At 37.9% G+C, this 24,816-nt stretch overlaps 2 protein-coding genes across 2 annotated transcripts; one reads left to right on the top strand and one right to left on the bottom strand.

Moving 5' to 3' along the window:
- The first annotated feature begins 9,691 nt into the window (after positions 1 to 9,691).
- LOC107039399 lies at positions 9,692 to 14,978 on the top strand. Its single transcript, XM_015258982.1, has 3 exons — positions 9,692 to 9,968; positions 11,856 to 12,038; positions 14,845 to 14,978. Exons 1-3 carry the CDS (start codon positions 9,692 to 9,694, stop codon positions 14,976 to 14,978), a joined length of 594 nt encoding a protein of 197 aa, XP_015114468.1.
- A 642-nt stretch (positions 14,979 to 15,620) lies between these two features.
- On the bottom strand, positions 15,621 to 16,338 carry LOC107039360. The gene is made up of 2 exons (XM_029126198.1): positions 15,927 to 16,338; positions 15,621 to 15,853 (listed from the first exon to the last, which is right to left on the bottom strand). The coding sequence occupies exons 1-2, from the start codon at positions 16,336 to 16,338 to the stop codon at positions 15,621 to 15,623; spliced, it is 645 nt and encodes a 214-aa protein (XP_028982031.1).
- Between the last annotated feature and the right edge of the window lie 8,478 nt (positions 16,339 to 24,816).

Below are 24,816 nucleotides of genomic sequence, written 5' to 3'. Positions count from 1 at the left end.
TCTCGATAACTTTGTAAACTCCAATGAAACGATGCACTCTGAACAACTGATGCAGCACTAACCACCTGGGTAATCCTCTAGTGGTTGACTGGCATTAGGATGTTGCTTGATGGCTCCTATATACCTAGCAGGATGGGTAGCAGTGGCAGGGCGCAGGGATACTGGTGTGAGAAAGAGCGGGTGTACACTTATTCCCACGTGCAGCGTTTTGTTTGCAGTCTCGAGAGGGAGATGGTATCCGCTATCAACATCCGCATGAGTTTAGCCTTGTCGACGAATCAACAGCAGGCGCAATGTTTCGATGGTGCTTCATGAAAGGTGTGCACGGAGGAGAGGGGAATAAAATTGCTGGACAGAGCGAGGTAGATGAAGCAGGGAGCGCGATGAATAGAGATAGGGGGATTCTCATGAGAGCATGTGACCTTTCGCGGCACAGAGACCCACTCGGATTAAGCGCATCTGCTTTGCAATCTGAGGGATTGTACGTCAAGTCGGTGGAGGGGGACGAGAAAATGGCTTGCAAAAATCGAGGGACCTTGGCATACGACAGGTACGCGGTCTGTAGTTACGGAGAAAACGAGGGGAGGTTTGCGCCCATTGATGTCAGGGAGGAAGAGAGACGACCAATTGAATTGCGAATTGAATTGATTGGATTGAGACTGTTGGGCACAGGGAGCTGCAGATCGGCGATTGGCGAAGAGGCTGGCATCGTGACCCAAGAGGATGACCTTTGGGCTACACAGGGAAGTGGAAACTAGATCAGTCGTGGCGTTACTCTCTTCTTCAATGGGAAGATGCACGAGTAGCTGGCGGCGGGGGGAGCTACACTGTGTGGGTGAAAATGTACAGTTTATGCACATTCCTCGATAATCAATCTATGGGGGACTTCTGAGGTCCTCTTTTTACTGGTGCGTGGGGAGCCCGGAAGGCTCGGTGCGGGGTTTGAGGATTGTACTTTGGATGGATTTTCTCCAGTAAAATGATTTTCTACTTTTGGAGTTGAATATTGGAGATTTCATTTGAGACCCATTTGATCCCGAGTTTACGGACGTTTTAGAATGATTTTATTATTTCAGATTTGCAGGTCTGAATTTTAAGTTTGATGTTGAAGCGTTAGAAAACTTTTTAAGAATCTGAAAAAAAGAGATAATTTACTTTTGAGCATTTTCTATGAATAATTTATAAACAATCAATTTTCCACCATAAAAATTGTCCGGAATAGAAGCAAATTTAGTCAGATTTAGAATTTTACCAGAAATCAATTTCATGCCTCAAAAAATAAGGTTTTCGAAGGTTTAAACAATTTTAATTACTTATGTATAAATAGCGGATATTAAAAAAAAATAAAAATTATGTGCAAAATATACTTTGAATGACGCTGAATACGCATGATTTTCTTTCAAATGTTTCTCACACAATTCAGTTAACAAATTTGATGATTTAAAATGGTTGAATCTATAATATGTAGTGATCTCGTCGAGATTACACGATAAAATTTTTGGATAGATCATCCCGATCAGAAAAAACATCGAAAGTTTTGGAACCGTCGCGATCTCGAAAAACATGGGATCGGTGCATTTCGTCAGGATTTTGGGAGGAGTTATCTCGCCTGGGTCTCGACTTTTTCGTTTTTTTCTGTTTTTATATCGTCGATATATCGTAACGATATATCGATCCAATGTCTTTCGAGATTGCAACGATTCCAAAACTTTTGATGTTTTTTCAGACAATGATGATCTATCCAAAAAATTTATCGTGTAGTCTCGACGGCATCACTAATAATATGGTTTGATGTACTACCCAAATTTTTTATTAACTTTAAGATTGAGATAACAAAATGTCTTATCTAGATGTTATTACTACCATTTTATCATTTTTTCTAACACTGTACTTTCTTGGGAGGGGTGCAAAAATGTAAAAGGCCGAGAGGTCATGCATATTGGATGAATAAACTAGAGAAAACTATAATTTGGTTTGTATCACAGTGTAAAAGATACCTACTTAATGGATATGCTTAACCGTTAAGTGGTCGCACTTTTTTAGCATCTCACTCGCTCTACAATGATGCCCTAGAGGTTGCGCATAGTTCAGCGAGGATTCCCTCACGATGGTCACTTAAGGGTCAAGGTATATCCCTAGAAAACCGATTTTTCTTAGCTTTGTCCCCACATTTTTCATAGCTAATGTTTATAATATTCCCCAGCTATAGAAAAAAATTTTATCAAGCTGTGTTACACAGTTTAGGAGATAAATAATGAAATGCGGGCTTCTGACACACGAGGCATAGGCCAAACGCGGCTTATGGATTCCCCCCGAACTCTATTCTTTCATTTTATGAGAAAACGGTTCTTACGATGTTGTTAAAAAATGCATTCATGGTAGATTGATAAATTCCGAATACGGTGGATTTCTTGTAAAAGTTTCTAGTACATCGGTTCTGCGATATTCAACTTAAAAAAATATAAATTTCGTGAAATAACTTTTTATTTAATTCAAACATTTATTGTTGCCTTCATCAACAACATATGAGGAATGAAAAACTCAATAATTTTCACTCATTGGGTGGTATTGTCTTGGGATATACTTTAATGGTGCTGTTCGGTCACCGACAGTTTTCATGATATTTGTATTATTCATTTTAATTCCATCCGAGAGTCGTACTTCTTCAAATCTTTCTCAGAAATCTCTTGTTGGGAATAATCCAGCAGATGTTCACTTTTATTACTTTCAATTCTCAAAACTTGTTGGTTTTCTATTCCTTTTGAAAGGACTCATTCTTTTTTCTTTTCCTCGTCGTGAAATCCCGCGATTATTTCAATGGTAATTTCACTGGAGACGTGCAGTCAAGGCCAAACAGGTGAATTCAGCACTCGTCGTTGGTTTATCGGGTGAGTATTCGGAACGGTACATTGTTGCGGATTTAAACTTCTGGGTGATGTGGCTATTGTTCTGCGGGAGTTTGAGGAATTGATCGGATCGTTCTGTGGACATTTTCATTGATTGATTCATGGTTATTGTTCTTGGTGAGTTATTTCGCAGTTTCATCGTTATTTCAGGATAAAGAATGGGGATCTAATGATTTTTATCCCATTTTGCGATGGAGAAACGAACTTCCATGCGCGGAGAATAATTTGCGGAAAGACACGTATGAAAAAATTTAATAGAGAACCTTAGCGAATTCGCTAGAAAATTTTATTGTAATTCTCTAGAAATTTATGGAAATTCTATTAATATTCTAGGGAATTCTCGTTAAAATTCTATTTGTTTTGCACAGATTCTACTAGACATTTGATAGGAAAAAATCAATAGATTTTGATTTTTCTGTTTGAATTTTTGTCTTCAGATTTTCTCTATTAAAATTATTGGACACGGATTTTCTATGTTTTTTCCGCTATATTTTGTTCTGTTTTGCATTACAGGATTCGAGTGAAGAAACTTGGAAAAATCATGCCCAAGTATTCTTATAGAAAAAATTACAAGAGAATATTCATATTGAAAAATCGAAATCTATTGACTTCTTCCTATCAAATATCAAATATCTTATAGAATCAGCGTAAAAACAAGTAGAATTTTAGCGAGAATTCCCTAGAATTTTAATAGAATTCCAACCGAATTTCTAGAGAATTCTAACAGATGTTTTTAACGAATTCACTAACTTCATCTACTGAATTTTTTCATACGTGAAGTACCATGGAAATCACTTAAAAATTATGTTGTGAGGCATAATTGTAATGCTTCGTAGGAATTATTGCTCTTCGTGCGAATTTTTATGGAGTGTCACGTAACATTACTTTGTAGCACGCCTGTCTGTGAACCGGCACTCTACACACGCTTCACGTGCGTAAATTGCCGATTTAGGAACAAAAAAATTTAACATAACTCGTGATAAACGACGTTTTCAGCGATTGTGATATTTGCAGCCCGAGCCAAATACGAGGGTTGTAATTACCCACAATCACATATGGCATTGACCAATTCGATGAGTAAAATGCTGCTTTAATCCGTAAAATTTCCAGAACTTAAGATGAAGAATTAATTTTTAGTCGCACATTTTTTCCGTGTTTTTGCGTAGAAATTTCCGGAAGAGCATTTCGTCTCATTTGTACATTTTTCTTGAACATAGGGCAAAAAAGTTTTGTTTTTCAATTATATGTACATCCCTAATTTTTCAGAATGTATTCCTGTTTTTTAGGGATTCGCGATTGGGAAATTCAACGCGAATTTTCAGTGACATCGTCATTGATTTCCAGGAACCCATCTCTAATTTTCAGGATTCTACGCGGAGGAAAAACATCAGGAAAATGTACGTGACAAACCGTAAAAGTGATGTAAAATGTTCCTGCGGGAAGATTTTCATAAAAACGCGGAAAAAACCTGAAGCAAAAATGAAATTCTCCCTTTTGAGTTGTGGAAATATTGATGATCGAAATATAATTTTTACAAGAGAAGGATGACCGCTCGTTTAAAAATTTGCTCTTTATAAATTCGCGAGGAGAACAGTGATTTCTGCGCATCTGTAGCGATATATGAAAATGAAAACCACGTAATTTTGACGTAATTTCGGTTTCAATTTCAGTGATAGAAATCACTGATGGTCAGGGTTATTCTAATCAATGTCGAGCATCACCAATAATTGGCCATACACTGTTAAAAATTTTCCAAAATACCAAATTCCAGAAATTTTTATCGTGTTTAAGTTCCACGGAAATTTCAGAAAATCTACTCATTGAAAAATGAAACATTCCATTGATTTTCTGTTCAAATGATCTGGAAATCAACAAAATACTTGATTTTTCAGTTCAATTATTCTGTAAAAAGTCAGAAAAATTATGAAAATTCAGGAAAAAATTGAAAATTCATGTCATTTTGCTTCTAAATATTCATGTTCCACTGAAAATTCAATCAAGTTGTAAAATTTCCATCTCACTCCCACTGAAAACTCATGAATTTCCGCGATCTCTACCGAACACTTAAATTTTCACAACCTATTTTCCCCTAAATTCGATTCAATGTCACTGCCACGAGATTTACCAATATCTTCCATGAATTCTCAAAAAATTTCTAACAGTGTACATTCCTAAAAATCACTGACATATTCCTAAAATTCACTTTTATGTCATAGGTGCCCAGAATCACGCGATTCTAACCTCGCTTCGCTCGGTAAAATCGCGGATGTTGAATGTGGAGTGAGAATTTCCGTGGTTCCCAGTAGCTTAGTCGGTAAGAGTGCCCGGCGCGTAACTGGGAGACCCGGGTTCGAATCCCGGCTGGGCGAATCGGAATTTTTTCTCTNGTGCCCAGAATCACGCGATTCTAACCTCGCTTCGCTCGGTAAAATCGCGGATGTTGAATGTGGAGTGAGAATTTCCGTGGTTCCCAGTAGCTTAGTCGGTAAGAGTGCCCGGCGCGTAACTGGGAGACCCGGGTTCGAATCCCGGCTGGGCGAATCAAAATTTTTTCTCTGTAAATTTCAATTCTATTTTGAAATTTTTTTTTTTTCGCTTCGCTCGGTAAAATCGCGGATTCTGGGCCCTATGACATAAAATAGTTTTCATCACGCTGTGCAATTTCCGCCACATTGTGATGAAAAATATTGTTCGTAACTCGTGAAAAAATGTTTTTTAGCTCGTGGGATTATATTAAACCTCCTACTCGCCAAAAAACACTTTTTTGCACTCGTTACGAAATATACAAATACGAAACTCGTGCGTAATGGTGTTTTTTGACTCGTGGGATTGTAAAACTCGCCTTCGGCTCGTTTTACAACTTCCCACGAGCCAAAAAACCCATTACGCACTTATTGCGTAATATACTATTTCTTTCCCTCTAAAGTTTTGTCACCGTCTGCAGAACCTAAATTGTTCCCATCGATATGAATGAATCGAATAATCAATGAACCGAGTGTCTAATTAGATAAAGAACCAAATGGATAATGATGACGTCCGTAACTAATATCCACTCTTCATTAACCCAGCATCGATTAACGAACTCCGCGGAACTTTTACCCGGCTTGAGGGTCGAAGGTAGAATCTCGACGCATTAGCATCTCCGGCAGTATCGCCTGCTCTTGTCTCTCACTATCTACTCATGTGTATTCACCTCCCGTACCGCACATACCCAGTGACCGAGACCAAACGAACAGGATAAACGCAGGAGAATAAAAGAGGAGATGAGGGCTCTCGGGAGGTTTGCATTTGCCCGATGGGTTTTTATCCTTTGCCTCGGTGCTCACTCATTTCCTCTCTACACACAATCGAGGTTAAAGCGCATCTCTAATGCCCAACGACAACAACGCACCAAATGGCCCAATCATGTGCACATCGAGTCACTGTGTGTATACGAATGCAAGTAACAATCCCTGCGCTCTTTTCACCTACTTTGCGCGCATCATCCCATGGAATAGCGAGATAGAATTGAGCCACCGGGACATGGAAGCCAACGTTGGTAACCATTAACACCAGCGTGCTACATCCGGAAGGTGCCAGTATGCGAGCAAAATCACGGTGAATTGAGGAGAATTATTTTTCGATATTCGCATGGATAACGGATTGTTTTAGCAGAGGTGACTATTGTGCACAGGAGGCTTGTCACTTGGGGAGGGAAAGAATCTCAATGCCTCGGGGACTCGCTTAGAAATTGCATTGGACTTCTCTTCTGCTTTTGATACTTGAGGGGCGAGTGGACCGAAATTAACACTTTTGAGTTTTGATTTCGATATTTATAACTTTGAAAGAATTTCGTGAATTGTGATCTGTTTTGGCTCATCACGAAGGGAAGAAGTGTTCTCTGTATAGAAGAGAAGTGGACAATTCAGCGAAATCCCTCCTTGAATTCAGTAGCGAAGTGGGAAAACGGTCTAAGTCGACTTATCTCCCAGTTGAGTTTTTGACGAATATTTCCGAATCTAAGGGGGATAGCGAAATTTTCGTAACTGCATTTGTTGTAGCACTCAATCGGCTCTACAAAAAAGGTTATAACAAAAGTTTTGCTATCTCCCTTAGGTTTCGAGATATTTATTGAAGACTGGTCAATAGTCGAAATTGACTTGTACCGTTTTACCACTTCGCTCCTAAATTCCAGATTTCTTTGAATTTTCAGGGAATTCCTTCGAAAAATTCTGAAGTTCGAAGAATTATAACGGAATTTTTTAAAAATTCGAGGGAATTTGGCAATGAAAATCCATTTTCACTTGAAAATTCATTTTCCTGTCGCTAAAAAATCGGAACTTTACTGGAATTCGCGGCGAAACTTGAAATTCCATTGACTTTTTCCCCTTAAATCGAATTCAATTTAGTTCTCCTGAAAATGACCACTAACCAAAAAATTCCATGGAATTTCCATTTTCTCCCAACAGTCATGAATATCAAAGAATAATGAAAATGGAAGACTTGAATCACTTTTTCCAATGACTCATAGAAATCATCACACGTACAGTTAGGAACGAGAGGTCCTCAAGTGCAAAGCCAGAAATGTTCATTAACCACAGGTAAAAATAAATTGAATAAGTTATACGTCTTAAAAATCATGTCGTACGTATATGGATGGAGGATTTTAAAGAATTTTACAGCTGCAGCATAACAGAGTCGTGAAGATAATACGGTAAATATTATGGATAGATCTAGGAAGCTTCGACGAATGCAGAATTCCCGAGGATGTGCATGTGCATTACCTAAAGCGTTAGATGCACTTTGTTTATGCAAATGTATATATCATATCTGTCATTTACCCATCCACAGGTTGGAATTCATACCGACCTTTCCAATAGTCATGAAATGCTCGATCGTCCCCGTGGCCCACAAAATCGTGCGAAAAATATCCAATATTTTTCAGACCCCATTATCCACTTTCTGCACCCGTCTGTCTATCTCGTGGGAGGACACACTGCTATTTTCTTGCAAATGCAATAGACAGATCGCGGAAATTCATTGTTCCAAGAAATTGTCAACTCGTTCCGGGAAATACTCGCGTGTTTGACACATCGCGCCTCGTTTCGCCGGTTTACTGTCGCTCAAGTGCCGATAAAACTCACCGTGCAGGGGATGAGAGGAAATTTAGCAGATTTTTATTCAGCATGTAATTAGTAGGTAATTATTGTACATTTGGATACGATTTGTCAGATTTTTTTATTGCCCGGAAAAATCAATTAGAGTTGTGGTTTATTCATGAGGAACTTGAGGTGCATAACTGTGTTGAACTCTCGTATGTAAGTCCACACAGGCAATTACCTGTGAAATATCCTTTTGCTCACAGCCATGTTTCTTGAATTTTGACCGAATTATTTTACAGGAAAATTTGATGGAAATGCAATGACAAATATCAGTCCTGTATTGCTATATTTTAATTAATAATTAAGGATTTATGATTACTTATGGGTGATAAAAAATGTTCAATTTTTGATTTGTCATCGTTGTTTCGAAATGATAAAAAGTTTCAATTTCATGAAATTCGTTTTCATCTTTGACACAAAAAACAAATGAACGAATAAATTAATTAACAAAATGAGAACAAATGAAATTCAATATTACAAAAAATGATGAATACATTGAATTTAAATTTTGACATTAATAATTAATAAATTACAATTAAACCGGGCGACGGATCAGAGGAAATTAAGAAGATTTTTATTTAGCAATTAGTAGGTAATTATTGTACATTTGGATAAGATTTTACAGACTTGTTTATTATCCGGAAAAATCAATTTGAGTTATGATTTATTTATTAGAAACTTGTATTTCAAAGCGTAACGAATATATTGCATTGGGAATTTGAAATAAATAATAAAATAAATTACAATCAAATTTATAATAATATTGGTAGTAACGCAAGTTCTGTAATTGGATTTCTGCTCAGGGAATCTTTGTAACTCAGAATCGATCAATTGCTTCCAATCGATCTATTATCCAACACATAAATTTATAACTAGATATTCATTCGCTTTTTCTACATTACACATAAAATGTAAATACTTAGCTGAAGTATTTCATCGAGAGCAAAGTAAATAATCCATTATGTTTTTTACCGATTTCCACATTTCATCCTTTGATTCCCCACAAAAAATAGCGTGCAACAACCCAAATCTCCTTTAGCAGAGTTTATTTCTCATATTCACCCACTACAATTAATTTTCTTTCCTCGATTTCTAGAAATCGCAAGGGATTAATCCAACTGCTAAAGCATGTCTAGCTGAAAAAAGAACTCTCTATCATTAATTCTCGCCATTTTGCTTTCTTTCGAATTAATCCCTCCTCATCACCCACGCAATGAGCAAAAAAATGAAGAACATTAGCAAACTCCGAACCAATAGAATCCCCCGTTCCAGTGATACAGATGTCCATCCGCAGTGTGGAACGAGTATCACTTAATATTGGTCTCGTTAAAAAACAACTACAGAAGAAGGGAAAAACTCACCTAGTAAACAAAATGAACCTCTCCCTACACTCCGCACGCCGGCTACTCTGAATACAATAATAATTATGTGAATCTATAGCCAAGCCAGTGTTTATACGCGGTATCAAAGCAGAAACGGAAGTAATGGGCAACGAAGCAATGATTACGTGTTTAATGCATCCATAGGTGCATTCACGCTCTGTATGGTGTAACAAGAGTTCTCGGGCACTTGTAAATAATTACACCTGGGATCTTTATAAAAATGCTGAGACCCGGTGTATCAGACGGTTAGTCTTTGTCGAAGATGCTTCGACGGCTCTTCGTTATTGTGCTCATCATCATTGGGCTCAATTTCGTGGTTAACACCGCTGAGCCGACGTTCCGCCGTTATCCGAGATCATTGATTGATGATAATACAGTGACAATTGATTGTGCTGGTAGTCATGCAGAGTCACCAGAGTGTCGTTCGGTATTGGAAAAAAATGATACATCGTTGATTGGAGGACATACTGGGGCAATTCAGGAGGAAGAGAAATCTTGGAACTTTGCGGATTTGTTTGATGACAGTATCGGCGATGAAGGTAGGAGTACCGAAATTCTGTTATGAGTTGAAGTTGTTTTAAGGATATCCAAGTGTCTTTTACAGTTTTGGGGAGACTACACTACAGATTCAACCATTTTCAATCATCAAATTTGTCAAGTAAACTGCGTGGGAAAAATTTGGAACAAATCATGAATATTCAGCGTCATTCAAATTACATTTTGTGGAAAATTATTATTTTTTAAAACATTCGTTGTTTATGGATAAATAATTGAAATTGGTTAAACTTTCGGAAACCTTATTTTTTTTAAGCATGATATCGAGTTCTGGTTAATTTTTTAATATGACTCAATTTTTGAGGATTTCGAACAAATGATCTTTAGGGTGGAACACTGATTCTTTATAAATTCTGTATAGAAAGTGCGCGTAATTTTAAAAAGTTGTAATTTTTTAATTATTTCTTCCTCTAAATATAAAACTTCTAATTTTTTTCGGATTTTTAAAATGTTTTCGAACGGTTCAATATCGAGATTCAAATTCAGAACTGCAATTTGAATAATAAAATAATTTTAAAATGTCCGGAAAATTAGGGGCAAATGGGGCTCAAATGAAAGCTCTGATGTTCAATTACAAAGTAGAGGAGAATTTCACTGGAGAAAAAATAGCCAAAGTACTTGGATATCGCGCCAACTGACGGGTTAATGTCATGCGCTATTCGATCTCGAAAATATTGAAATGATTTAATCGCTCCGTACCCCACGCGAGAAACCTCGCTCTTTTACACTTCAACCCCCGACATGACCGGTCAGCAAATTATTTTCCTCAGTAGTTTGTCGTTTTGAAGTGTAAAGCAATCGTATTAATTATTAATTTGAAAAATATTTTGTCTTGATGAATGTTGATTCAAAGGGTATAATTATTTATAATATTTAAATATCGGAATTTTGTGTAAAAAATGTTATCAATATCGATAAATAAAATGAATAAAATATCGCAAGGTAACAAATCTACAATTTCTATGGAACTCTTCTTTTATCCATTAAAGAAAATATCATATTAAGGATATCCAAGTAGTTTGGCCATTTTTTCTCCAGTGAAATGCTATTCTACTTTTGTAGTTTAACATCAGAGCTTTCATTCCAGCCCATTTGACCCTAAGTTTTCGGACATTTTAAAATGATTTTATTATTCAAACTTGAAGGTTTGGATTTGAATTTCAATATTGAACCGTTAGAAAAAAAATTTGTAATATGAAAAAATTGGAACGTTTATTTTTAGAGGAACATTCATGAAATAATTAAAAACTTTCAATTTGGAAAATTAGAGACATTTTCTACAAAATAATTTATTCTTTGGAAAACTTTATCAATTTGTTTCCCCAAATTGAGGAATGTGTTAATAATGGTTCATAAAACCTAATTTGAATAAACAACTTATGAACAATCAATTTTCCACCATAAAAATGATTTTTCGGAATCGCAACAAATTTATTCACTTTTGAATGTTACTAGAAGTTTCTTCATGCCTAAAAAAATACAGTTTCTGAAAGTTTGAACAATTTGAATTATTTATTTATAAACAACCAATTTAAAAAAATAATAATTCTGTGCGAAATGGAAATTTTATGATCCCGAATATTCATGATTTTCTTTCAAATTTTTCTCACGCAATTTAATTGACAAATTTGATGATTGAAAATTGTCGATTCTACAGTGTGGTCTGTACCAAACTGTAAAAGATACTCGGATATCCTTAAGTATGTATTCTCCTACGATTCATTACTTTTCGCCCCAGTGGTACAGTGAAAGCTGGGGATGTCTTCTCTGCACGACTCAGTCAAATTTATTTGAGATTTGGGTTGCGGGCTTGTTCACGTCTGAATGCACTTTATGCTGCGGTGGTTGTCACTGTGCCTTGTTTGTTTTAGCTCGTGGCAAGAAGGGGAAGAAAAAGGGGATGGGAAAGTACTTTATCATCATGGCTGGAGCAGCTAAAGCCACGCTGATGTATGTTATGCTACACGCTGTTGCTCTGCTTGCTGGCAAAGCACTGATCGTCGCCAAGGTTGCTCTGGCATTGGCGGCTGCTGTTGCTTTAAAGAAAGCACTTGGTAATGTACCGTTCGAGGGAAACCTTGAATTGTCCCCGGATTTAATACAGTAATGACTCAGTTTTTGTATTTATAAGGATGGCCATTGATCTTATAGATGAGCCATTGTAGTCCACAAAGGATGAGTATTTTAATGATCTCACGAAATTACCAATCTCATTATCAAGATAATTCAGTAGCGAAGTGGTAAAACGGTTTAAGTCGACTTATCTTCCAATTGAGTTTTCGAAGAATATTTCCGAATCTAAGAGAAATAGCGAAATTTTCGTAGTTACATTTGTTGCAGCTCTTAATCGGCTCTATAAAAAAGGTTATAACAACAATTTTGCTATCTCCCTTAGATTCCAAGATATTCATTGAAAACTGGCCAATAGTCAAAATTAACTTGTACCGTTTTACCACTTCGCTACTGAATTCAATATCTGGGTTAATGGGTTTGTGAAGTACTTCATCTATGCGAAATTTTTATCGACTAGGAACAAAGTTTTAGGAATTATTTATCCTTAATTTCTAGGTGGTTTAGTTGGGAGAGTGCCCAGCGCGGAACTGGGAGATCCGGATTCGAATCCCGGCTGTGCCGTGTGGGATTTTTGCCCTCTGAATTCTAATTCAATTTGAATATTTAATACCTAAAGGTGGTTAGGCGATGTTTTAAGGCGAATTTAGAGTGAAAATTTACGTAGTTCCCGGTAGCTTAGTTGAGAGAGTGCCCAGCGCGTAACTGGGAGATCCGGGTTCGAATCCCGACTGGGCGGTGCAGGATTTTTCTCTCTAAATTCTAATTCAATTTGAATTTTCCCGTTCGAGAGAATCCTTGGATTGTTCCCGGATTTGATAGAGTAATGAGTCAGTTTGGGTATTTATGGGAATGGACCATTGATCTCGTAGATGAGTCTTTGTTGTTAACAAAGGATGAGTATTTTTATGATCTCATGAAATTATCAATCTCATTATCAAGATAATTCATTAGTTGGGTTGATGGATTTGTGAATTATTTCATCTGTGCACAATTTTTACCCACGAGGAAAAAAGTTTAAGAAATCATTTACCCTTGATTTGAAATTATTTACCCTGACACTGAGTGCAATTGAGCAGCGAAGTGATAAAACGGTTTAAGTCGAGTTTTTGTTGAGTTTTTGAGGAATATTTCCGAATCTAAGGGAGATGGCGAAATTTTCGTAATTACATTTGTTGTAGCTGGCAATCGGCTCTACAAAAAATGTTATAATAAAGATTTTGCTATCTCCCTTAGATTCCGAGATATTCATCGAAAACTGGCCAATAGTCAAAATTAACTTATACCGTTTTACCACTTCGCTACTGAATTACTCTGAATGTCGGGGATTCCATCACTGAAATTTAGAGATGAAATTCGAAAGCTTTTGGATTTCCGGTACTGGAAATTAGTGGCACAGTCACTTGATCTCGTGATTTGTTATTCGTTTAATTTTAGAGTGCCGCTGATGCCGGAAAACTGAAACTTTTATTTGTCTGTATAAACATATCGTCGTGGTATAGCCGAAGAGGTATAAGTGGTGTGTGTAAGCATAACTGTTACGCCCCTTTGGCTCTACAACGACGATATGTATGCCAACAAATTGTGTCTAGAGGTCACGTTTATTTTCATAGATTTGTCCATATTCCATTTCTATAATTCGATATTTCAATGACCCTAAAGAAAGCTTTCACATTTTCCATGAAAAAAATTCAACAAACCTCTATTAATAACAAAAATCATTAAAATCTGTATTAAAGTCATAAACTGTTAAAAAATTTTGGCTGAAAATTCGGGTACACTTTTTTGGAAATTTTGTCAAATTTTAGTTCCACCGAAATTTCAAAGAATTTCATCATCGAAAATTTATAATTTTGTGGAGAAATCAATGAAAACTGTAAATTTTCGTTCAATTATTCGCGGAAAATTAGTAGAAATTGAGAGAATTCTGGTAAATATGATCTTGAATTTTCAATTAATTGTAAGTTCATCGTAATTCGACACTGCAAATTCATAATTTTGTTGAAAATTCAAACAGGATAAAGAATTCTGATATCAATGCTGTTCATAAATTTGTAATTTCATTGATTTTTCGGTAGTAATACCCCAAGAGCTTCAAAATTATCGGGCATTTTCCGATGGATTCGTTGCAAACAAATGGGTGTATCAAGATTTCCAACTTCAAAAATTCCCTGCACTTGCGCGAGGGTTTTTTTGTTCAAAATTTGGCATGATCGTTTGTTTGCAGGGAAGCTTGAGGGAAATATCCGTTTAATTTTGAAGCTCGAGGGGTATTTGTCGATTATTTCCCACATTACCATTTCGATAAATAGAATTGCGGTATTCGGTGTCATCGTGGTACATTCGCGAAGTGTTTGTTATTCTGCTTGTCAAAGCAAAAATTACCGAACGACGGGAAATTGTCGATGTTTCTCTTCTTATTGGTCCACGAGGCGTCGAATACCGCAATTCTATTGTTTGGAAGGATGACGGGGGAAATAATCAGTGAAATTCCGCTTAAATCGCATTCAATGGCGACCTCCTGAAAATTACTAGTCGACTGTTCATGAAATTTCAATTTTATTCTAACAATGCAGAACCCGATTTCATCAGCTATCATTTCTGTTGAAATTTCAGCACTATTTATCGTGAAATTCTCCTATCGGACAAATCGATGAAACATTTTCAGACGTTCAAGCGTAGCACATTCCCCCCCACCCCCCTACCCACCCTCCTCTCGCCACTGAATGTATTGATCCAGAAATCGTGTCAAGACACTCCACTAATTCCCAAATTCATTATTTCTTTCAGAACACAACGACAAGACGTCAGTGGAGATAATAAAACATCCTCAGCACAGTTATCATCAGACCCACAGCTCTAGTGTAGATTACGATCACGGTGATGGATTTGAGGGGCATCGACGAAGAAGATTTGCACGATGATAATTACTCGATAACTAACCCGAGCGCTGTACTGTACAATTTTTATATATCCATGTTAATTTACTACTATTTATATAAATCGTTCAATAAAAACGTATCCAACTTTTAATGACGATCAATCTCCACTTCTTATTCTCTCCTTATTCTTCAATAAAATGAACGACTGTAAAATGAGCCGTAGATTTGAAACTCACGTTCACTCATGTTCCCCGTGCCGAACGCATTTATACATTATCTCTTATTATTTATTATATGACAATTCAAAAAATGGGTAATTTTCCCTCTAATTTGCCTTCTAATTGAACCGCTCCACCAGTCTGACCTGATGACCCCCATAAATCCCTTCATCCAAGGCATACACATTGGTGAAAGTCCTGTTGAATAGAATCCGCGATGCTATCAAATAAACGTGAAAGACATTCAATTAAATCCTTAAACAGCTTCTCACAAAAACTAGCAATTGCGAGTCTCGAAATTACCAAGCCTTTCGGCATTCGCCAAAGAATTAAAGCCAAGCACATGAGGTTTGATTTAATCTTTAATGACAGAACGTATAAATAAATAAATAAATAGATAAATACATGAATCATAAATTATTGATTGAGCTTCATTTCTGTAAAATCATGATGCGACGTGAAGACCTCACGTTGAGGGCACTGAATTAATAGACCTCTGCCAGCCCCCGTAGCCGCCACCACCGAATCCTCCATGTGGTTCCGAGGCGGTCGCGTAGATGACTTCATGACCTCCGCCGCTACTTGATACGAGTTTCTTCAATCCGATAATGGCACTCAACACGAGTGCAATCTTGGCTGTTAGCAGAGCCGTACCCGCGAGAAAAGCAATCTTTCCAAACGCCAACTGCGCCATTACACCTGCGAATTAACCAATTAAATCAATTTGTCCCCGATCAACTGAAATCACGGTTACCGTTATCATTTATCTTACCTGCCATTGCCAGACCTCCCATCATCAGAGCGCCTCCCATGCCTCCCTTGTCCTTCTTCTTTCGCCCCTGAATCGCGTCACCAGGAATTGTGAGTTTGATGCTTCTCGATGACAAGTAATCATTGAACTTTTTCTCCAGCTGCTCGTCCAAACTGAGAGCTGTTGTGTTCTCACTCGACGATCGTTGCTCCCTGGCTGCCGCAGGATCCTTGGCAATGGACACATAGTCATTCACCACATAAATCGAGTCATCCTTGATAGCTTGACTCAGCACATCAATAGCCCGTCTTTTCAAACAGTCAAACGTGTTCTTCTCATTAGTGCATCGCTCGAACAATTTCGTGTAATCAGCACTGGTACCAGTCACCAGTAACGCCAGAAATGTGACCCACAGTAATCCAATCTCCCTCATATCAATGATCTTGATGTTATCCTTACAACTCAAACACTCAACAAGTTAGATGTGTACTTCCTACTACTTGACTATCTCTTAACGTACTAACCAGATCACTCCGTTACAACAACTCTTTTATACCTGATATAAACCGAGGTATCCTTCCTACCACCTGCCTTCCTTTTTCAGTTGAAAAACTTTTTTTTCCCCTACGTACGCAACAACAGTATGCCCATTCGGATGACGCTCAATGTACATAACAACGTATTCCCTACCTCTTACTTCGTACACCACGCGCTGTTTAACGCCTCGGCGAGAGCACACCTCAACCAAAACAATGTCGTACAGGCTCTCGAGCAAGTATCCCTCTGACCCTCTTGTCCAACGATCCTCGAATATTGCCTCATTCGCGCGCCAAACCGTTTCATACGCGGCTTACGCTTTTTGGAACAGTACGATTAGGTCGAGTGAATCATCTGGACTCCTACCGTCTCCATTTCTTTTGTGTTTTAATACCCAAGACCATTATCCCTTTTGTTCTTATTGTATTAATAGTCCACATTCGACGATACTTTATTCGTAATTGCTGATTCCATTGTCGAGGGGGAACAATGATGATGGAGAATTCAATTCTTGGGTTCCTTTGTGATGATCAATTATTAAGACGGATTTTGCCGGGTATGCTACCGAAATGTTCCGTTAGAGAAAATAATTGCGGTGATTCACATACTTTTCTACTGGAAGATTTTTTCTATTTTTAATTTAGCGCGATATTCTCCGCAGATAAAGTGGTAGAAACATAACTCAAATGTTGAAGATTGAAATCAAATAAATTGTAAAGGGAAGTTGAAATAAATAGAAATATTTTGATTGGGAAAGGGAACAAAATGTAAAAACCCGAGAGGGTATGCAGGTGAAAATAAAATAAATAATACAATATAGAAATATTTAGTGGCTGTAGTGGTCACGCGGGGAGTGTGTGGCTCCGGCGATCATCCAAGCTAAGCAGCGTTCAGTCTGCCCAGTACTTGGATGGGTGTCCGCTTAGGCTCACCTAACCGCGTGGGACTACAGTCGCTAGGCACGAATGTAGAGAACCACTGTGCCCATTGAGTCAGTGTGACCAATGGACACAGTGGAATCCCTGCATTATCGGTCGGCTGCACGACTGAGGTTTTTCCATGGTTTCCCTGGCAGTCCAACCCCCAATGGGGTGCAGTTGGGGATAAAGTAAGTCGGCCCATGGTAACGCAGATAGGGAAGGGAACAAAATGTAAAAACCCGAGAGCGTATACATATGGAACCAAAAATAAAAAAATATAGAAATATTTTGATTCCATATTACCCAAAAGCTATTTTCTCGGTCAATTTTAGGTGTTATTGAGGTATGAACTACATGGAAAACGCGATGCTATCTATGCTATCAACTTTATGGACCTTTATATGAGGGAAATAATTAAATAATTAAATAATTAGGAGAGGAGGCCTCGGTAGTTGAATTGGCAGAGCATCCGTCCGGCAAACGTGGAGATGTAGGATCATACCCCTCCTGGGTTCAAATCCGCGGGCGTCCGAATTTTTCAATTTGTGCATTGTTTATGCATTACTTGTGCATTATTCAATTATTTCCCTCATATAGAGGTCCGGAGAGTTGATGGATAGCATGTAGCATCCTGCTTTCCATGTAATTTATACCTTCATAGCATCTAAGGCTGACCGAGAAAACAGCGTTTGGGTAATATAGAATTTAAATATATCGGTCGGTAAAATTGCCTAATTTATAAATATTCTGGTTGAGTTTGTGCTCAATCGACAGTCTAGTATTATTGGTAATAATTAATTCAGTGGCGAAGCCGTGAAACGGTTTAAGTCGACTTAGCTCTTGGCCGAGTTTTCGAGAAATATCTCCGAATCTACGGGAGATAACGAAATTTGTGTATGAACCTTTTTTTAGAGCGAATTGAGTGCTACAAAAGAGGCCGTAACAAAAATTTTGCTGTCTCCCTTAGATTCCGAGGTATTTATTGAGAACTCGGCAATAGTCAAAATCGACTTGAATAGTTTGGTACCCGGATACTTGTTCTCCGGAAAATCGTTCCGCCAAAAATTGTGTCCCATAATTTTTTTCATTGCGCCAGTTTCTATGTTATTTTTGTTTTATCCGTCTGGGTAAAGACGGGCTGAGAGCGCAGATTCCCCTGTTAAGAGGGAAAAAGCTTACCGTGATTATGATCTTCGCCTTACAACCGTGATGACGTTGATAAATATCTGAAAATCTTTGCCAACATTCTATCATTTTGAATTAATATTGGTTTACATTTTATATTTGGATTTGTTTTCGAATTCGGCATTTCATATTGTTCGATTCGTTGTGACATATATTTAATGATCTTCTTTTTTTGTAAATATGTTGATGACCTTACAATTTGGTGTTTATTGGTTTGTTATGCATAATCGGAAGGTCCCGGGTTTAAACCCCGGTCTGGACTATCCATTTTTGTCAGCAAAAATTTTCTAGTTATTCATACTGAGAATAATCCAGGTACCCTCCTACCTCATCCAAATCCCATCCAATCATTTCCTATGACGTCGCGAAGATGTGGAACGCTATATAAATTCCCATCTTTAATTTAATTTAATGTAAATCCCCCTGTGTGTTTTATTATGCTATCATTCATTCTTTTCTTATCTTTTTGTTTTTTTTGGGGCTGATTGTTGGAGTTTTTTCGGGAATGAATGCTTTTGGGAAAATACTTTCAGGAATACTTGAAGGATTACTCGTTAAAGAATACTTTTCCTACGTGTGTCGATCCCTATTTTTCATTACAGTGTGTAGAAAGTTGGATTTTGTGCACTTGTGCGTAAAATTTTACTCTGCGCACAAGTGATGAAAACTTCTTCAAAATACCCTAAACGCGGACAATGTTACCCTGCTGCAAAATGAAGTAAAAAATTTGCTTATTTTCCCCACTAGTAAATAAACCCATTTATTTTTTGTCATGATTACAAAAATAAAAACTCCTTTACACTACACTTCATGGCGAAAGGATTCAATTATTCTTCATCCTGTTGTTCAACCGCTGAATATTGTAGGACAAATTCCCAAATCAACCGTTGGGAAATAATGACAGAGGGTCATTTCCCAGTGGATGATACCCTTGGCATATTCATTAGTCTAATGGCTGGGCAGAGAATCACATACTTCCCGGACATGAAGCCATATACATGTTTAAACTGTGGTATATTATCCCCAGCTAAAAGTAACACTGCCTTAGCTGTGCATTCACCATCAGTACATACCTTGTACAATTGGTTACAGTTAGCCGGGCCGGAAGAACCAGGGACAGCGGTGTTCTTTAGCGAAAGCAGGATCTTGCGGTGTTGAGGATGTAGGCCCATGAAAACGATAGTGAACGGGAGAAGCAATATCACTGGGTATGAAATTGCATTTCCACTGTAGTCATGATAGTGTTAAATCTGTCCCAATTCTGATCAATCTACATTTTTCAACTGTTTAAATTGGATTACTAGCTGGGAATTGTGGAGAGAATGTGATCAAGTCGGTCATTGAGACGGGATAATTAGACGGTTGTAAAAATCTAGTTTTATTTAATTCTTTATTTTCATCATTGTCTCGCTGTCTGTCTTTCATGGCAGTTAGATTCAGCACATGATGGTCAAGTTTATTATGATAATCTTAAATTGAAGACTACAATTGTGGAATTAAATTATATATATAGATGCTTTGACATTTCTCCGATATGATCGTTGATATTACTCCGGTGGTTTTCAGTCTTGTATGGCCCAGATGAAGTTCTTGCCGCTCCTGCGGGTGTTGTTGGTTTCATCTTCTGTGGCATCTACCTCGCGATCATAGACATTGACTTCTCTGATCACATGCTAGTTGAATCTCCGGTTTCAGTTTACAACAGCGACCACAGATATTACATTCTCCTATTATTTTATTTTCATATTTATTTTTCAAATTCATGTACCATCTTTGAATTTTCATAATGTGGGCCTTTTTGGGTACCGCTGAGCGCTGGTAGGGCCAGATATATACGCCTTACCACTGTTTTGAATTTAATTTGATATCTCAATGTTATAAATAATAATTTTGCCTTGTGGAGGGAGGTGCCGAATGGGAAGTCCGTACATCTACGTGAACATGCGTAATAATGTATGAGATGATTCAAAGAGGTTTAAATTGATTATCGGTTAATGCCAAATTGATGCCATGGGGTTTTTTTACTCGCGTGGTTGGCCAGTCGTCGTCTTAAGCGCGGACACCAACTCCACGCGAGTGAAAAACCCCACACTGATAGAAAGGATGAATTATTGTTAACGAATGGATTTGGTTGGAGACTAGGGTCTATTCGGTCTCACCAAATGTTCATTCGTTAATAGTTAACAAATGCACATTTGGGAAGGCTTCTCTGACTCAATTTTCACCTTTCAAGTGAACAATTTAACTATTAACGTTAACTATTAACGAAAATTCATTTGGTCATATTCAACTCTACCATTCGTTAATAGTTAACGAATCTCGTTCGGAATAAATGAGTCGGTCTATCAGTGCACGGCACTCGCCCTGAAATATTACTATTTTTCTACTGAACCCTGACCGATAGACGACTTTTACCATTTTTACCAAGGCTTTTACCACCAGACTGAACTAGAAGAGTTACTTTAGGCATTTAAAAAATGTCAGCAAAATATTTGCACCTTTAGGGTATATTTCCTATGGACTGAAAATTTTTGTGAGGGAAAGGCTCGTAGCGCGGCTACTAACTGGTTAATTCATTATTTTCATCATTGTCTCGCCTTTCACGGTATTTAGATTCAGCACATGATGAGAATAGTATATTAGAGTCCAAGGGCACAAATTTCATTTTCGACGAATCTGAAGTTTACAGGTCGAGCCGAAGTCGAGGTTTGTACTCACATTCGTTGAAAACGAGGTTTGCCTAAGTGATCTATAAATTTTATGTCGCGCCGTGCAATAAGTCGAGTTTATCGCACGCTGCGCTTCGCGCAGCCTGCTCAAAACTCGACTTCTGCACCACTTGACATAAAATATTATAGAGCACTCGGTAATAAATTTCGTTTTCAACGAATGTGTGTACAGACCTCGCTTTCGGCTCGGCCTGTAAACTACACATTCGTTGAAAATGAAATTTGTGCCCTTGTACTCTAATGTACTTCATGTATTTCAATAAGAATTCTTAAAATAATAACGTATGGTCATAAGGGCCATACGGGTCACAAGGTACAACAAGGAACAATAGATTACGAGGGTCAAGAGGGTCAAACTCCCTTACTTGATTATTTGATTAAGTTTATTTCATGTTACAAGGAGGGGTAACGGAGGTGATCTTTGTGCTCCTGCGGCCCCCAGGGACCTTTAAGGTCATAAGGGCCATACGGGTCACAAGGTACAACAAGGAACAATAGATTACGAGGGTCAAGAGGGTCAAACTCCCTTACTTGATTATTTGATTAAGTTTTTTTTGTTTTTTTTCAAAGGAAAACGAAATTTGTGCCCTTGTACTCTAATGTACTATTATGTCACACCGCGCGGAGCGCGGCGTGCGATAAACTCGACTTATTGCACGGCATGCCATAAAGTTTATTATGATAATCTTACATTAAATACTACAATTCTAGAATTAAATTATATAAATAGATTCTTTGACATTTCACAGTTACGATTTTTGATATTATTCCGGCGGTTTTCAGTCTCGTGTGGCCCAGATGAATTTCTTACCACTCCTGGGGGTATTGTTGGCTTCATCTTCTGTGACATCTACCTCCGGATCATAGACATTGACGACTTCTCTAATCACATGCTGGTTGTATCCCCCGTAATCAGTCGGTTGATTTCTGTAGGGTCTGTAGCCAAATTGATGGCCATGGTCACCGTGACCGAAGCCAAAGTGGTGATTACCACCGTAACCGTAATGGGCCAGTACTGGGCCTGAGCCACCAAGGCCACCGAGGCCAGGGGATGACACCAGGGAATTCCATCCAAGGAGGCCACTCAACAGCAGGGCAATTTTCGTCAACAACAGGGCCTTTTTCGTGACCACCAGGAGTACTCCGAACACAAGGGGAATGAGGGAAGCCAGGTTGAACTTGAAGCCGAGGAGAAAGGGGAGCAGCAGACTCCTCACCAGCATTCTACCTGTAATTTGAACAAGCGGGACAGGTGAGACGAAGAAGTACGTTCGTCGGGCAATGGCCTTGACCGTGGTGCCAGCTTGTGGAGGACTACTCAAACTGGTAGACCTTGACATTAACTCGCTGGGAAACTCTACAGGTGTGCAGTCTTATCCACTGAGTGACGAGCTTCCACGTTTTTCCTGTAGAGGTTTTCCCATATGAAATTTGAATTTCAGACCTGGGAGAGAGTGGAACCTGTTCTTCTCGAGTCATTTGTAATTTTTAATTGGGAAAGACTACACTGTGAAAATTTTTTTGGAATTTCGTGGCAAATCTGGTAGTCATTCTCGTGAAAGTGACATTGAATCCGATTTAGAGGGGAAATAGTGATCAAATTTCAAGTTTTATTTAGAATTCTAGACAATTCTTAGTTTTCAGTGGAAGAGAGACGGAAATCTCACAGCTTGAGTGAATTTTCAATGAAATGTGAATATTCGGAAACAAAATGATATGAATTTTCAATTTTCCCTATTTTTCGAAATTTTCGCGAAATAATTGAACTGAAAAATCAAATATTTTACTGATTTTCGGATAATGCAAACTGAAAATCTATAGAATATTTGATGCTTCAATCACGAGATTTCCTGAACTTCCACTGGAAATTAAGGTCTTTATGTACAATACAGACCCCTCCTCAATATAAAATTTATATTTGAGGATTTTTGAGGTCCACATACACTTAAAGTGTTAAAAATAACCCAGGGCCTCCAATTTTTGAGCTACTAAGGTTTCTTTTTTTTTTATTTTTGGAAAAATGTGTGCAATAATAATTCTGAATTACTTTTTTGAAATTCGACTCCTACGCAGCTAATTTCGTTTTGTTTAAAATAAAAATTAGCAACATTTATATCAAATAGGTAGAAAAATTATCTTTAAAATATTTAAAATATATTCTTGATTCTTTTAGAAACAGTTTTCGAGCTATTTTACGTGAATGGTGCAATTTTTTATTAAAAAAATAACGAAATTAACTGTGTAGGTGTTGGATTTCAAAAAACTAATGTGTAATTGTTATTGTACACATTTTTTCAATGATTTTGAAAAAAAAGAAACCTCTGTAGCTCAAAAATTGGAGTCTCTAGACTGTTTCTAACATTTTACGCGTTTGCAGGGCAAATGAACAATGAACAATTAATTTTTTTCCACTAATTATTCATTTTTAGATACATATAATCGATCTTCATTGTATGAGAAATCGCATTCCAATAGCCCGCGACTTAAAACTCATAGCAGTCTCCCCTTAAAAATTAATTGCCTTTAGGAAGGAAGGAGGGTGATGAAATGGGAGGCCCCGGTCATCTACCTGGCCATCCCTATCGTTATAAGTGATGTACCAAAGAGTTTTAAATTCTCAGTTGAGAACCCGCTTTGTACGCAAACAACGAAATTAAACATGATAAAAATTTCCGGGATTCCACGCGGAAAATTCAAACGAAAATTGTCAACACTGTAGCGAGAAAGGAAATATGAAAAAGAAGTATTTCAGTTCTTTATAGTAAAAAATAACTCTACCCGTTCCAAGTTGTCTATTCGTATGTCCTGCATATCTCTCGTCAACCACAAATTCCAAGACCCCATTTCCATTCAACATCGGACCAACCCTCATCTGCAGACCCGGATAAATACTGCCCATATCCCACTTTAAATTTCTCCGCTCCATCAATCTTGCCGCTGCCTTAACAACATTCCCAAAATCCTTGGGATCATAATCAAGATCCAGGAGATCTCTCCCCTGACCATTACTCCGCTCCAATTTAACATCACCAAAATCCAAACGATCGTTATCGTTCAACGCGCCGAGTACACTGAGACTACCACGATTAATGCACTCAAATGTTCCGTGGAGTTTTTTTGCGAGACACTTGGCGAATACATCGGTGAAACTTGCTGGGTTTTCGGGTTCGAGGTCAGGCTCGTTTACTCTGTCCTTCGACTCCATCATGACCGTAATACCAGTCGAGAGGCAAATAAGAAAGAGAAAATCACGAAATGCGCGCTTCATTGTTTTTTTACCGGTCCAATTTCTTTTTTCGTTGGTAAATATTTTTCAACGCCGAGACCCCGAACCTGTATTCGGACAAGACTGTAACAAACTGTCGACCCTACAACCTGCTCGAGGTATCTATATAGCTTTCGCAAAATTCACACACGAGAGAACAATCGGTTTCACTCGGCAGATCTTTTTATCATCACAGCGAAAGTGTACCTGTACACACACATCATGGCTTTTGTTTCGTATCGCCCAGGCAGAGCCCTAACTTTCGTACCGATACA

The sequence above is a fragment of the Diachasma alloeum genome, unplaced genomic scaffold (assembly GCF_001412515.2).
Source record: "Diachasma alloeum isolate Michigan unplaced genomic scaffold, Dall2.0 Dall_scaffold_00299, whole genome shotgun sequence".
Classification (NCBI taxonomy): domain Eukaryota; kingdom Metazoa; phylum Arthropoda; class Insecta; order Hymenoptera; family Braconidae; genus Diachasma; species Diachasma alloeum.
Note: the sequence above shows the minus strand (reverse complement) of the source record. Positions and strands in the feature narration are given on the sequence as shown.

Bases quoted from the DNA above. Each gene is read 5' to 3' on its own strand.
- LOC107039399 (XM_015258982.1), top strand. From the start codon at position 9,692: ATGCTTCGACGGCTCTTCGTTATTGTGCTCATCATCATTGGGCTCAAT. The intron at 9,969-11,855 runs GTAGGAGTACCG...TGTTTGTTTTAG, and splicing joins TGACAGTATCGGCGATGAAG to CTCGTGGCAAGAAGGGGAAG. The intron at 12,039-14,844 runs GTAATGTACCGT...TATTTCTTTCAG, and splicing joins TGCTTTAAAGAAAGCACTTG to AACACAACGACAAGACGTCA.
- LOC107039360 (XM_029126198.1), bottom strand. From the start codon at position 16,338: ATGAGGGAGATTGGATTACTGTGGGTCACATTTCTGGCGTTACTGGTG. The intron at 15,854-15,926 runs GTAAGATAAATG...GTTAATTCGCAG, and splicing joins GGGAGGTCTGGCAATGGCAG to GTGTAATGGCGCAGTTGGCG.